Source organism: Coturnix japonica, chromosome 2, assembly GCF_001577835.2.
Source record: "Coturnix japonica isolate 7356 chromosome 2, Coturnix japonica 2.1, whole genome shotgun sequence".
In the NCBI taxonomy this organism is placed as follows: domain Eukaryota; kingdom Metazoa; phylum Chordata; class Aves; order Galliformes; family Phasianidae; genus Coturnix; species Coturnix japonica.
Genome location: NC_029517.1, coordinates 116,277,190 through 116,291,611, shown reverse-complemented (window position 1 = coordinate 116,291,611; position 14,422 = coordinate 116,277,190). Strand labels below are relative to the sequence as shown.

General features: G+C 41.9%; 3 protein-coding genes across 7 annotated transcripts in view; 1 reads left to right on the top strand and 2 right to left on the bottom strand.

Annotated features, from left to right (window-relative positions):
• SPAG1 (sperm associated antigen 1) overlaps positions 1-407 on the bottom strand; it is a 34,950-nt gene extending 34,543 nt beyond the window's left edge. The window contains exon 1 of one of the 3 annotated variants that reach the window (XM_015855994.2): positions 320-407. The gene's annotated coding sequence lies outside the window, so the exon portion shown is untranslated. The other 2 variants (XM_015855995.2, XM_015855996.2) reach the window with 2 other exon arrangements.
• A 751-nt stretch (positions 408-1,158) lies between these two features.
• On the bottom strand, positions 1,159-5,008 carry POLR2K (RNA polymerase II subunit K). 3 transcript variants are annotated; one of them, XM_032442819.1, is made up of 4 exons: positions 4,925-5,008; positions 2,614-2,677; positions 1,817-1,909; positions 1,159-1,647 (listed from the first exon to the last, which is right to left on the bottom strand). In XM_032442819.1, exons 2-4 carry the CDS (start codon positions 2,672-2,674, stop codon positions 1,625-1,627), a joined length of 177 nt encoding a protein of 58 aa, XP_032298710.1. In that variant the 5' UTR covers positions 2,675-2,677; positions 4,925-5,008; the 3' UTR covers positions 1,159-1,624. The 3 variants fall into 3 exon arrangements, with proteins under 3 accessions (XP_032298710.1, XP_015711491.2, XP_015711492.1); XM_015856005.2 differs by lacking the exon at positions 4,925-5,008 and adding an exon at positions 3,479-3,573; XM_015856006.2 differs by lacking the exon at positions 4,925-5,008 and adding an exon at positions 3,448-3,554.
• Positions 5,009-5,132: 124 nt separating this feature from the next.
• On the top strand, positions 5,133-13,711 carry FBXO43 (F-box protein 43). The gene is made up of 6 exons (XM_015856004.2): positions 5,133-5,657; positions 5,781-5,858; positions 9,171-10,651; positions 11,487-11,589; positions 12,542-12,727; positions 12,815-13,711. The coding sequence occupies exons 3-6, from the start codon at positions 9,192-9,194 to the stop codon at positions 13,061-13,063; spliced, it is 1,998 nt and encodes a 665-aa protein (XP_015711490.1). The 5' UTR covers positions 5,133-5,657; positions 5,781-5,858; positions 9,171-9,191; the 3' UTR covers positions 13,064-13,711.
• Positions 13,712-14,422: the final 711 nt, after the last annotated feature.

Below are 14,422 nucleotides of genomic sequence, written 5' to 3'. Positions count from 1 at the left end.
AAAGAAAAATAAATCTCTGGGGGCTAGAGCAATGCTAATTTAAGGAATAGCCGTGTTTTAATGCTACAAGGTACTAATTGCAGCAGAACTACTGCCTGATGACCTGATGCCACGATTTCTTCTTCACGGAGATCTACCGAGAGGCAGCAATGGCAACATAGCAGCCGTTGCTATGTACAACATGGCGGCCGGCGGCGCTGTGGGGAGGTAATAGACGGAGAAGCCGCAAGAAACCACACAGCCAACCCCTTGCGAGGAGCCGCAGAGCCCCGCCGGCTCTGTGGAGGACACGGAGTTACACGACGGCCCTGACACCCACCTACCGCGCTCCTAACAGCCTTCACCTCCGCCGTGGACGCCCGCCTTGCCCGCGCATGCACAGCGGAGCGATGGCGAAGGAGCGCCGCGTAGTGAGTGAATAGCTGAGGGGCTCGGCCGGCCCTGTCAGCGCGGGGTCGCTCGAGCTGCAGCTCTCCAACGTTCTGACTATTAGGAACATATAACACTGCTTTAATTTATATTTTATTAAATATAATTTCCATAAAATGGTTCTTAAAAATGATTTGACTTCAGAGAGGGTATTCCCTTCAGAAATACAGCCGTTGAGTTTGAGCTTCCATAAAACATCAGCTTTCAGTGTAGTATTTCATCCAGTCTAAATCCAGTCCGACGCTCTTCCAAGTGCCCTGAGCCTCACCACTGCCCACAACCTTGGGCCCACTAAAACCCATCCCTGTTGCTTTCTGCAGCAGCCAGCACACCCCCTAATAGTGGTATCATACTGTACAGATAACAGTGAAATGACATGTTTGTCTTTCAACAGCCTCATCAGCACTGGAAACAAAATTTGGATTTGCAAGCATTTAATCAGGCTAAATTAGCACCACACACAAAGCAGCAGTGTTTTTTAAGACAAATTGGCGCTATGGGTATTTTAGTATTAAATATTCTGAATATAAATGTTCTGAACAGGAAAATGGATGCAAAAAGTTTGGGCTTATCAGTACAAAACGGCAACCACTTCTTAATACAGACTCATGAGAAATCATCCGAAAAGCAAAATGACGTTATTTCAGTTTTACCTTATCCAAGGTTTCTTTATACTGTAGACCTACTTATTTTAGTGAGTACAAGCAAGGTCACAAAACAGCCTGAGAATCTCTATTTACACATTTATTTTTATCCTGATTTGGGTCCTGTCGAGTTCAAATCCAAATTTCAGACCTGATTTTGCGTGACTTTCAATATGTCTTCACTGGGATTTATTCAAACCAAGATTATCTTATGCAGTTCACAGGAGTCCAAAAAACACTGAAGAGCTGAAACACAGGTAAGGCTTAGGTGTGAGCTGTGAAAACAAGGTTAACACTTAACTCAAAAATGAATATAATACCAATGAATTTAACAGAATGCTGCACATTCTGACTAAAGTTTAAGGAAGAAACCCATTTCTAAAAGTAGTATAGACAGAATTGAGATGGTATGGCAAGTAGTATCACAGTGAAGTTTAATATTTTAATATCTTAAACCACTAAACTATGCATTTATACACCAATGGATTTACAGAGCAAAGTTGCCAGAAATATTAAACTGAAGTATAAAATTGATGTATCTTCAGGTCAAATCACCGGGCATCAAAAACCACCACTGGAATTGTGCAGTTAAAGAAAAATGCGTTGCAGTTCAAGGAAAGATCAGGGGAGGAAAGGGGTCAAGGAGAACAAAAAGAGGGAATGCATAAATCTGAAGTCAATTTTCTTACACAGCTTGCCCCACAGCTTCCCAAATGCATTCGACTGCCTTTGTAAAAGGATACATCTTTTTGTTCTTTTCTTGTACATTATTCTGTACCCACACTCTCGGCATCTGATCGGATCTCTTGCCTTTATTTCATTTTCTGTATGACATTCTGATATGATGGAGAAGGAGAATAGCAATGAGTGAACAAAAGCAGCATATCTAAAGCACAGATAGCTTTCAGATGTAACAATGGTCTAATTCCTTTTACTAGCAAACAAAGCATAACAGAAAATAATTGCAGTGAATTTTAATAAGTAACTGAATTATATTAAGATACTGTTAAGGAAAAAAAAAAAAAAAAGAATTGGCAAACTTAGATTGCTAAAAAGTATCCAAACATTACTGTACCATTCCACACTCCACTAATGAAACCTTCCTCTCAGCCCCTCCGAGCCACCAAGTTTATTTTCTTAAGCCTAAATTTTTCTGAGGCTTTTAAAGTGGTTACTCAAAAGCTCCAATTTTCACTTTATTAACTTATGTTTAGGTAGAGAAAATCTGACAACTGTGCATTAGTGAAAGTTGAATGACAACACTATTTCCAAAAAAACTTTGTCTCCAAGATGCAATATATAAAAGTTCTGCTATCATCCTCTAGAGATGCAGGACCCCCACACAGCAACAGAGGTTCTAGTGAACGACTTCCACATCAATAACCACAAGTAATCCATGCATATGGGAGCATCAGTGCATAAAGCTTAATGCATCATCAGGATCCACAACCCAGTTATGTAGATTTCTGTACTCTGTGGCACTATGACTGCACATTCCTCATTATTAGAGCATTGAATACCACTAATGTCTTTTCTTTACCTCCACAAATGTAAATCATTGGCTGCTGCTTTGGGGGCTGAACGTCCTTCTGTGAATCCATGTTCTAAGCAAAAACAACAAATAAAATACATGTTTTTTGTTGTTGTCTTACACAAATATTTCAATATCTCCATCTAAAGTTGACAGAAATTGAAAAAGTTCTTTTAAAATAAATACAAAAATATTCAAGCTCTGTTTAATATATGCTACATAAGATGATACACATTGGAAAGGACTTCTGTTTGTCCTGGCACGCTAACCTTTTGCCTTCAGGTTCACCAACATTCCTTCACAATATCAGACAACTACTCCACAAACAATTCATTTTTTAGCAACCCCCACCTAACATGTAGGTATTACTGCAGACCTACGTTTTAAGGTTGTGACCATACAGAGAAAGAAAGCATTTTTTCTCCCCTTCTTGATAATACCAGGACAAGGGGAAATGGATTTAAGCTGAAAGAGGGTAGACTTAGGTTGGATATTAGGGGGAAGATCTTCACTAGGAGACCAGTGAGGTCCTAGAACAGGCTGCCCATGGAGGTTGTGGATGCCCCATCCTTGGAGGTGTTCAAGGCCAGGTTGGACGGGGCCCTGGGCAACCTGATCTAGTAAATGTGTATGTTTGGTGGCCCTGCCAGGCAGGGGGGTTGGAACTACATGATCCTTGAGGTCCCTTCCAACCCAGCTCATTCTATGAGCCTATGATTCAATGATCCCCCCCCAGCCCGCCTCGGTTCAGCGCCAGCCACGCCTCCTCCCCACTGACCCCCAGGGGCTTGGTCGACCCTTTCCCCACTCCCCCCTCACCCCGAATCTACCACCACCACCAACCCGGCAGGGATAAGCCGAAAGCGGCACCAACCTCCACACTCCTCGCCGTCCCCTCGGCGCCGAATGATGGCGTCACTACGCAAAGCCGGAGGGGGCGGGTCTGCATCGCCGTCCTTAAGGCGCTGTGTCGGGTTTACAGCGGATAGCGGCTGATGGAGCCTTGGGGGAGTGAGAGTTGGAAGCGCTAGTGAGCTGAGCCTGGCGCTGGTAACTAAATCTCGGTACCCTGCGGTCTGTGCCATGTATTCCCGCATTGAAACAAACTGGCAAGCCGCGGTGCTGTCAGTCACCGGCTCAGCCCTACAGCTGGGCGAGTGCTGGGTGCCCCTTAGGCGTCCCTGTGTGAGTAATGGCACGTCCTCAGGTACGTAAGAACGTATAACAAATACTGCTCTGTAGATAACATCTCCCTGATGTGAGGAAATGCGTCTTTCCGAACGCCGAATAACAACCGTCTCCTGGGGAAAGCTAGAAGTAATAACAACGTGCTAAGGATTTCTAGGCGGCTCATCGGCTTTGTCTTGCTGCTGTGCGAAAATAAAGTTAAGTGTAACTTCTTAGTGCCGGAATAAAACACATGTAAGAATAACGGGACGTGCACGGCAGTGATGTTCGCTGCCCCGGGTCCTCCGAGGTGGGAGCTGCTGCCGGGAGCAAAAATCAACCAACCAAAACGGAACGATCCCTTCCTCCGGTGATGGACACAAAGTAATTAACACCTCACAAGTAACTAATCACTGAAATTAAAGTAAAGCCGATAATCTTTCCCCGCACTCGTTTTGTATTTTAAAACGGGTTTGACGAAATGATTAAAGCATCGAGGTGATGCTTTAAAACCTACTTACTAATTATACCCCATGAGAAAAAAATATATATCGATTGTCCCGAGAAAATCATTCATTATCTTGATTATATCCATCATTTAACTGCTCCCCGGTGGGATGGAGTCTTTTTAAACGTCCATTACTTCTGTGCCTCACGCCGCCTCCCTCGGGGTATAGCCCCGTTCCGACGGGCTGATAAACGCCGGTCCTGAAGAGAAATTCTTCCGACTGGCGTGAAACTGCTACAGAAAGCACTTTGGGAAACCCTGGATTCCATTTCTAAACTCTTTAATTCGCATTCTAAAATGGAACGAGGAACCAGCGCAAAAACCCTAATGTTTTTACCCGTTACAGTTACCCTCCGGTCGCACTACCCGTACACCGAGACGCCCCGTTTCCCCGCTCTGGGGGGGATGGAGCCCGCCCTGCTCAGCCTTAGTTACCACGGAGAACCTCCATCTTTCTGCCCTGGGTGGAGGCGTTACATTCGGAGTTACTCCCAACGATTTAAAGCATGTTTTATCTCACAGTGTTTCTGGTGGAGCCGTAAGCGTAAACCATGAAAGAAAAAACAGAAGTTCTGTATGATTATCTAGCTCCTGAGCTGTCGGGTACAAATAAGCTAATTAAAATGAATTAATCAGCACCCTTACATCTCAGATTTTAAGCTCTTGGTGCAGACAACGTTCCACCTGTGAGGGCTCGGGCTACCCGCTGAAGGTGCCTCCCGCCCGACTCTGAGAAGCTGTGAGCAGCGGGAACGCCTCAGCCCGGCTCCTGAGAGAGACAGAACGGGACGGGCAGAGGGGCCGCACCGGGGCGCTTTATGGAGGGCTGGGAGCGGCGGGAGCCGCCGAGCTGGAGTATAAAGTACGATGAGAGCACGGAGCCCAGATGGTGCCGTCCGCATCCTTGGAGGCAGCGCTCCTCAGGCCGTCCCCCGCCCTGCTCTCGCCTTAGGGCTGCGCTACTGGGGTGGCAGAACGGAGCGGTTGGTAAAGGCGGGCAGTTCAAACCCAAGCGAGGGAAAGCGGCTGCAGCCGCACGTGAGAAGCCGGTGTGGGTGGAGAGAAGCGAAGCGGCTTCTCACTAAGGGCAACGGGCCCTGAAGCTGGGCGGCGAGCTGTGGAGGCGGCAGGATCCCCGCCTTTCCCAGCCAGCTGGCCGGGAGGGAGGGCAGCCTCGCCTTTCATCTCCTTTGGCAGCCCCGCCGACCTCCTCAGGCTGTTCTCGGTGGTGGGGGCCTCTATGGTCGGTTTCTTCAGCCCAGCAGTGTGCTAGATAAGGAGGTGAAGCTGTGTGTTCGTGTCCAGCAGTCCAGGTGACTGAGAGAGCCCCCTCACCCCGACACTGCTCCCTAGGTAGCATCAGTTATCCTCATTGCTGGTAGGTGGATGTGGCAGTGAAAGCATGTATAGACAGAGGGGAAGCTTTCTCAGCTGTCGTCCCACTTCTTATTAACGTTTCTTTTGTACCTCTCTTTTCTACTCGTGCCCTGTCTCACTTTAGGCTGTCGGTAAGGGATTAAATAGTGCTTTGAATTCAGTATATTTGCTGTGGAGGATCTTCAATTGCCTCACAAATAGGGTAAGTTAACCCCATTTGACAAAAAGGATTGAACTAAGGTATCGATGGCATTAGATCTGGGAGCTCTAAGACTAGAGACTTCAGATAAAGTCAGTTTTATTGCAAGTATGATTTCTAATGAAACATCTGATAAAGTAGATCTGTATTACCAAAGCTTCACCTTTATCTGTTCGGTTAACAGGATGGACAGTGACAAATAAGGGTAGAAAATATTTTGTTAGAGGCAGGTTTGTACAGGGTGCATTACCAAGGAATGTAAGTTAGAATCAAGCTTGGGTAGCTCCATTCTAGAACTCATCTGTGGTACAGAAGCCATTCACATTGCTTTCCAGTAAACAGCATTCTTTCCTCCTCCATTTTAGAATGCTTTCTAAGCTTAGGTGTGTCATATATTATTCTCAATCAAATGTCCAAATGCTGCCCTTATTTAGTTTGGCTCTATGAACATGAAATTCTTTGTTCTGTAAACTGCCAGAAAGTTTGCTGTTGACTTGTGGGCCAATTTGAAGACTACAGAATTGGAAAAAACTATTAGAGAAATTGAAGGGACAGGCATGTCTTTTGTTCCTTCTTCTCTAGCAAGCTTGATATGTCCTTACTATATGACTAGTCTGTTCTTCCTCGCTTGTCTGTTTCCTGATGCCTAAAAGGAACCTAACACTTCCAGCAATTACTTCAAGATCCTGAAGTAGTAAACTCTCGGTTTTATACATCAAAACTGGTAGATCAAATAAGAGTGCCTTATAAAGCAGTAAATGAGTCTGAAAATGTTTTTTGAGGTAGCTTTTATGAATATAACTAGTATTTTTTATGAATATAACTAGTATACAGGCAAAATCCATATAGGAAGCTCGGAGGCTCCTCCTGCTGGACGTTGGCTCACTGACATTGTAGTTTTCACTTTTGCTTAAGGTTTCAACGCTGCTTTAACTCTGCCGTTCTGATCATCCCAACAGCAGTAAAAACCTTTTTTTCCCCTGCAATTTTATGCTGCTTAAAAACGTAATATATACTTTGTGTTGTGGTATTTCAAATTTCCTCCATTCTCATTTTGCTAAATGAGTGTATCCAAGGAAAGAGCAAAAAGCAATGAGGAAAAGCAGGTGCAAAGGTGAGGTACTAGAGTAAGATGAAAATAATGTACTCGTAGAGATATATGGGAAAGGGAAAATAACCAGGCCAAATTTGTCTTCTAATTCTAATTTTTCTGCAAAAATTCTTTTCATTTAGGTGCATTCTTTGATTTAAACATATCTTGTTTTGTACTGCCATGAGTCTGGTTCCACAGACCTTTATGTCAGGGTCTCACAGACTGTTCTCAAGTTTCACGGTCCTCTGGACTGGCATTGCAGTCTACTCACTGTAGACAACAAAGCAATATGTCTGGATAGTTGTGTAGAGGAGATGGACCTTGGGGTGTTAGTTGCACTTGGCTGAACATGAGCCAGTGGTGTGCGCCCAGGTAGCCAAGAAGTCCAGTGGCTTATGTAAGTAATAGAGCTGCCAGAAGGACCAGGAAGGTGTTTTTCTCTCTGTACTCAGCACTGGTGAGGCCATACATCGAGTACTACACGCAAGTTTTGTGCCCCCTACTACAAGAAGGACACTGAGGTCTTGGAGGGTGCTCAGAGAGGGGCAAAAAGGCTGTGAGGGGTCTGCAGCCCAAGTCTTATGGGGAGTGGCTGAGGGAACTGGGGTTACTCAGTCTGAAGAAGAGGAGGTTCTAGGGAGAGCTCATTGTTCTCTACAACTGCCTGAAAGGATGTGGTGAGGTGGTTGTTGGCTTATTCTTTCTTTTTGCTAGCAACAAGAAAGAGGAAATGTCCTCAAGTTGTGCCAGTGCAGGTTCAAGTTAGATATTAGGAAAAATTTCTTCTCTGAAAGAGTGATCAGGTGCTGAAAAAGGCTACCTGGGATAGTGGTTGGGTCACCATCCCTGGAGGTGTTCAAGAAATGTACAGATGTTGTACTGGGGAGCATGGTTTAGTGTGGAAATACTGGTGGTAGGTTGATGATTGGACTAGATGATCTTGGAGATTTTTTCCAACCTTGGTGATTCTATGAAGTTATGTTCTGTATTGCAACTCTTATAGAGTGCCTTCATTATAGGTTGAAAATTGACCCTAGATCATCACAGGATAATTTCTTTCCCCCTTCTTTCCCTAAGAGTTTGAGTTTGCCTCAGCTGTATTTGGTGGCTTAGGTCCTGACTGTGTCAGTGATATGAATAGTGATATTTTCATGCTTGTTATTTAAGCCACCTATAAAAATTCCAGTTTTGTTTTCAGTGATGAATTCCAGTTTTTTGTTCCAAGGTACCAGGTCTTGAGGCCAACAACACCCCACTGAAATCAGCCACTTCAAACTTTGAGGCTCTTGACTTTTTTTTCTTCCTGTGAGAAACAACCCTTATAATAGCATTGTCTGCAATGTCTCCTTTATGACTATTATATCTTGTGTGTATAAAGCAGCAATCTATTGTGATTTGGGGCAAGGTGAAGAAACTTCACGTTATTGGATGGCAAAAATCAGTCATTCTGTATTCTTACAATTATTACTTAAGTGTATGCATCAGCATTTGTTATTTTTGGATGGGGGAGAATATATAGTAGTTCTTAAACACTTTTGTACTTGCAAAGTTCTTCCTGAACTTTCTACATACATTGTGAGAGGATGTATAGACAATCAATAGACAATATCCAAAGTGTAAATCTTCAGAACACTTAGTTTATCCACAGAGCTGTGCAAAAACACATACCTTTAAAAACAACATTTAAATACTAAGGCAGGTAAGCATACATAGTTTGTTTTTGTACCCAGAGGGCAAATCTTTTTTAATGAAAAAGGTATTTTCTTATTAATTAATCTATTATCAGACCTTCTGCTAGTTCTTGAGGGCTGCTTTTAGTGATTTCAAGAACCAGTAACATAAAGCTGATTAAATAATAATAATAATAGCAAAAAAATTCCACAATCCTGTTGGAATGAAAGGGAAGTTTTCTCTGTGATTTCAGCATAAGTGTGATTCTTGTTACTGTGCTGCTTATTTAAAGCATTTTTCCTTGGATGAAGGTTGTCAGATTAGTTAGCTAACTAAAAGTATGATTTTAAGTTGTATTTTATCTAACAACATCCTTGACTATAGTTTATCTTTGTACTCACATATAAGCACTGTTCCTAATAAGACTAGTGAAAATATTTTTTTAACATGTATTGGTAGATTTACACAGTAGATTTTTACTATTCTGGGTGTCTTTTGGTGATTACTTCCGTTGTTTGTTTCAGAAATAACACTGCTGTCTTCATTTACAGAGTTAAAGTGCAAAGCAGAAGATGTCAGATAGTCATTCAGTAGCGCTCAATATTATTAAAAGAAATAGGTTAACGTCTCCCAGCAGTGGTTTTAAATGCTCCAGTTTTAAAGACTCTCGCTTCACTTCAGAATTTCTGGACAGCAAATGCAGTGAGTCATTAAAAGATCCTGATGTAGAACATAGAGAAACACCGAGAGCAACAAGTTTATCTTTGCTACAAGAGCATTCTGACCATATTCATCGAGACGAACTCTGTTCTGTGTCATCTATTGAAAATGAAATGAATTCTATCTCTTTATCAGAGAGAAGAGAAGCAAATAGGAGTACATACTTTCTTGAGACTCCGAAAACGGGTAGAAAAGGCTCCTCATTACGTAGGAGGCTGCTTTTATCTAAGGCCGGTGCAGCTGAAGGAAGTAGTGAAAAACAAGCTAGTTCTTCAGGGAGCAACAGGAAAAAACTATTCTCTTCTTTTCTGAGCTCTGAAGAAAAACTGTCACAAACTGCTTCAGACTCTTTGAAAGATGGAAGTCGTAACACCCTAAGAGATAGCACTGCAGAAACTGAGGGCTTTAGTCCTGATTGCTCAAAACGGCGACTATCCTTTTCACAACAAAGGACTTCTACACTAGATGAGTCCAAATGCAAGGATCCCTCATTGCTGGAAACAGAATGCTTTTCTCCAATTGAGGGTAAGGATGTTACTGCTGGTAACACTAATGAATTCAGTGAGAGTGTCCTTGTGAGTGTTAGTGAAGGGTTGCTTCAGACTCCTACTTACAGTGTGTTACCCGAGGCCAATGATAGCAAGATCCTGACTTCTATTGATAGTCTTGTAGAGAACTTTAACTTTGAACTGTCCGATGGAAACAATCCCTCTGTCAAGCTGGCAAGTTACCCAGATATTTCAACACCTGAGGATAGCGGCTATAATTCACTTCAACTGGACAAATCGGGAGACTCACTGTCTGATCATGAAGGTTCTTTTCAAGAGAGCTTTCGAAAACGCAAAGAAGGTTCCAAAACTCTGGATAGCAAAAAAAAGGCAAGAAAAATTGAACGAGTGAGAAGGTTGTCAACTCTTCGGGAACAGGGTTCGCAGTCGGAGGCAGAAGACCATCATGGCAGTCCTAATTCAGCACATACATTAGAGGAAGAAAGAAGCTTTGTTGCAGAAGACCACGGATTAGCTTTAAAGGAGCAGATGAGTGAAGACTCAGCTGTAAATTATGGAGATCTTTCAAGAACTCCAGCTCTGCAAGTAGTCCATGAAATTTGCTTGCAAAGACGAAGATCAGACCAAGTATCAAAGAATACAGATGGAACACAAATAGTTGCATTAGAACATGTTCTCGCTGGACTTATTGGCAAGAAAATGGGCCTTGAAAAATTAGATATTTTAACTGAATTAAAATACAGAAATTTAAAACATGTTCTTGCTATTGTTTTAGATGCTTTGACAGTGGAAAGTCTATGCAGGTAGGTATTACAGCTGTTCTGCTTTCTCTCTCCCTATCCCATGAAATTTTGAAAATATTTGAATATAAATATGGGTAATTTCTGGAATAATGGGAATTGTCAATATTCTTTTGTGTAATTTAGGGAAAACTAAAAGGGGATTGTCATGAGTAATCAAGCGGTTATTTATGTATATTTCTAATAATACCTTGTATATAGGAATTAGAAGTAAAAATAAAAGGGGAGACAGACTAACTTAAAACTATCACACTACTTGTAAGTTTTAAAGCAGACTTTTTTTCTTTCAACTTAGAAGGTCAATTATTCTTATTACAATTTTCCCAATCATTTTTCTTGCGTATTTAATTTCCTCGGTTATTTCTTAGCACAAAGACAGAGGAGCTCAAAAAATATTACTTAATGTTCTGGGTTTGATTGAAATCAATAGAAGTTATCATTTAATTCAAAGAAATTAAGAATGTCATGTGTTAGTACTAAAGGAATGGGTAGGAGTGTAAGGGCATAGGTATTTTCAGAGTACTTAATGCTCAAAAATATAAGCCGAGGAGCAAAATTAAGTGGCTTAAATGGGAAGAAACTTATTTAACTTGGCAAGTCAAAGATGTGCTATGCTGTTTATCCTGCAGTTATTCAATAGATTCTTCTATGTGTTCTGTGCAATGGTGCGGATTATGAAGCTTGTTTTATGACAATACAGTGGTCTTCTGTAGTACACAGCAGTAGTCTATAAAATTACAAAAGTAGTATGTGAAAATCTTAACAAGGTACATATATTGTTTTCTGTCACACCCTGAAGAGTTGTGAGAGTGGGTGATTTTTCATTTGTTTGTTCCAGCATTTGGAAAGTAAGCAAAAACTGGCGTGAAATCATTGTACAAGATAAAAGTGCAGACAGGAGGAGAAAATCATACATGAAACAGCTGAAAGAAGAAGCTGAGGTAAGCTTTGTCTCAAAGGTAATGTTTTCAGTTGTTTGTTTATTTCCAAGTGTTAAAGTATTTGAGACAGAGGGGGCAGTAGACTTTTGCCATCCCTGGATGTGTTTAAGAGCTGTTTGGATGTGGTGCTCAGGGATATGACTTAGCAGAGGGTTGTTAGAGTTAGGGTACTATGGTTAGGCTGTGGTTGGACCTGATGATCTTCAAGATCTTTTCCAACCTGGGTAATTCTATAATTGTATGATAGCAGCAATTCTAGCACACTAACATGAGAATGTCATCACTTTGATTTTATTTCTTTTCATGTGGTCCTAGTTTGAATAGTTGTGTTTAAACTGTGTGATTTCCTTCCCCCTACACCCTAAGCATATTTTCATCAAGTGATTCTAGCTTGGGGTATTTAAAATACCTTCTGATACCTCTATATCATGGTATTTCTCATTTCACTCTAGTCTGCAGTCCATTAGAATTCTGCACTACTTCCCAATTATTTTTCGGGACTGATAGTATCTAGGCTTCTTCGTGGTGTACTTGTGCCTATCAGAGGGAGAAACAGATGGTTCTTAAGAGGTTTTTAGAAATTAAATGTGTAATTAACTTAAATACACATGTGTGCACACAGTGCTTCAGTGTAATATTGCTTTATCTGAGACAGAATTTGTTTGGTAGATTTGCAATTGCCATTGAGATGAATTGTGTTTCAGAAACACAAGGACCAATAGAGGGTAATGAAGTTCTGAAGACTGTTGGATTGTTTACCCTATTCATGGGGCTTTGTTTTTAGTGGTTCCTATCTTGCCTCTTTACATTAAACAAACGTTTAATGGAAATCCATGCACTGTACATATTCTGTTTCTAATGTGTTGTTGTAAGGGAAAAAACTTAAGTAACAAAAATAAAGCTCTGATTTGCTTCCTTCTCACCCTCCCCTTATAATTATCAACTTTAACAGGAATACCTATTGAAAGCTGAAGATGCTGCCACAAGACTTAATGTTCTCAACAGATCTGCTCTAAGGCCAGTTCAAGCTCAAGCCAGAACTCCTGTACTGCAAACACCACCGTCTTACACTGAACTTACACCCAGAAGATGCAATTCTGTTCCTCAGTCAACCAGTAGAAGGGAAGAATACATAAAAGTAGGTAGCCAAGAAATTTGTCACTTTCAGTTCTAAGAAAATTCACACTCATGAGAGCTAACTTTTCTCTCCTTCATTTTCCTACAGGTTGCTAAAACTCTGTTCACTGATGAAGCTTTAAAACCCTGTCCGAGATGTCAATATCCTGCAAAGTATCAGTTGGTAAAGAAATGGGGGCTATGTAGCAGAGAGGCCTGCGCGTTTGAGTTCTGTATTTTATGTCTTCATGCTTTCCATGGCTCTAAAGAATGTAATAGTTTAACAGCAAAACAGAAGAACAAAAAAGATGCTCCTCCGGGAAGTGCCCAAAGCAAAAGAAATTTAAAGAGACTCTAAATTTGTAAGGCATGCAAGTCCTTTCTTGCATTCCTTTCTCCTTTCTTCTTAAGTACTGACATCTTGGAAGTCTAATTTGATGTAGTTTTGCTTATCAAGGTAACTTTACATGTATATATCTTAATTCAGTATATTTTTCCTCTTTGAAAAAAAGTGAATATTTTAAAACAGTTTGTCTTGTTTTACCTGTCACATAGTAGCTAAGCACTTACTAACATCTTAATTATTCAATAAAGTGTCTTAAATGTAGTCTTTTAATGTCTAGCTTACAGCATCTCATAGGTGTTTAAAAATGCAATTCTTGTCTTAATGACAAATTAAAGAACATGTTTTTTTTTTAAAGAATGTTTTTGGAAATTTATTTATTGTTCACTCATTTTTAAAAGATTTACTTTAAAGGTTGTACCTTGAAGTACATATGATAGAAATACTGCCTATATAAACGTGATACCTCAAAAAGAACGTGTTGCTTGTCTGAAGTTTGTTTGCATAATTAGAATATTAATTCTGTTGTTCTCAGGCTCCATAGTGCAGGTCAGTAGAAGAGTAATCTACGCCTCTTGTACAGTTAGGTTTATAACTTTTGATCGCCGAAGTCGCCTGACTCGGAGCTGTCCCGGACCGATCAGCAGCGACTGACCGCGTGCTTCAAGGGGGATCTCGGGCGGCTCCTTCACGCAGGGAACCCCCGGGTAGAGGAGCGGCCCGGCAGCTCTCGTGGGCGTTGCCTGGCAACGGCGGGAGATTTAAACGGGCACAGGGAGGACAGCGACGCGTCGCTGCCCACCAGAGACGGACAGGAGGGGTCAGGGTCCGTGCAGCTCGTGACTTACTGTATCAGTGCTGGTAAGTCGTCTGCTTAGCCAAGGCTGCTGCCAGAAATACTGAGGAGGCCCAGACAGTAAAGGATGTAAAGAAGAAACTTCCTTCCCTAGTCCGGCCCACTGATTACTATCCTCTGTTGTTGTTTCAGGTTGGTAGTGATAATTTACACAGAACTTCCCTAAGGACTCTGAAAAAGGATTTCAGAGCCTTGGGGAGACAGGTAAAGGGGTCAGGAGTGCAAGTTGTGTTCTCCTCTATCCCTCCAGCTATAGGGAATAATGAGGGACTTAATATAATGGGCCAGTGGATTAATACCTGGCTCCGAGCTTGGTGTGCTCGGCAGGGGTTTGGGTTCTTTGACCTTGGCTCTGTCTGCAGGAGACTGGACCGGCTAGAGACTGATAGGAGTGGCTTCTCCCACCGTTCAAAAAGGATCTTAGGCTGAGAGTTGGGCAGATTCATTCAGAGGGCTTTAAACTAGGTATGAAGGGGGATGGGTGTGTAACTGGGGTCGCTAACACAAAGTCGGTGCGT

Excerpts from the sequence above, each read along its gene's own strand:
- FBXO43 (XM_015856004.2), top strand. The coding sequence starts at position 9,192 with ATGTCAGATAGTCATTCAGTAGCGCTCAATATTATTAAAAGAAATAGG. Across the intron at positions 10,652-11,486 it reads ACAGTGGAAAGTCTATGCAG|CATTTGGAAAGTAAGCAAAA; the intron begins GTAGGTATTACA and ends TGTTTGTTCCAG. Across the intron at positions 11,590-12,541 it reads AGCTGAAAGAAGAAGCTGAG|GAATACCTATTGAAAGCTGA; the intron begins GTAAGCTTTGTC and ends CAACTTTAACAG.
- POLR2K (XM_015856005.2), bottom strand. The coding sequence starts at position 3,553 with ATGCAGACCCGCCCCCTCCGGCTTTGCGTAGTGACGCCATCATTCGGC. Across the intron at positions 2,678-3,478 it reads GGACGGCGAGGAGTGTGGAG|AACATGGATTCACAGAAGGA; the intron begins GTTGGTGCCGCT and ends GTTTTTGCTTAG. Across the intron at positions 1,648-1,816 it reads CAAGAAAAGAACAAAAAGAT|TGGTGGTTTTTGATGCCCGG; the intron begins GTATCCTTTTAC and ends GCACAATTCCAG.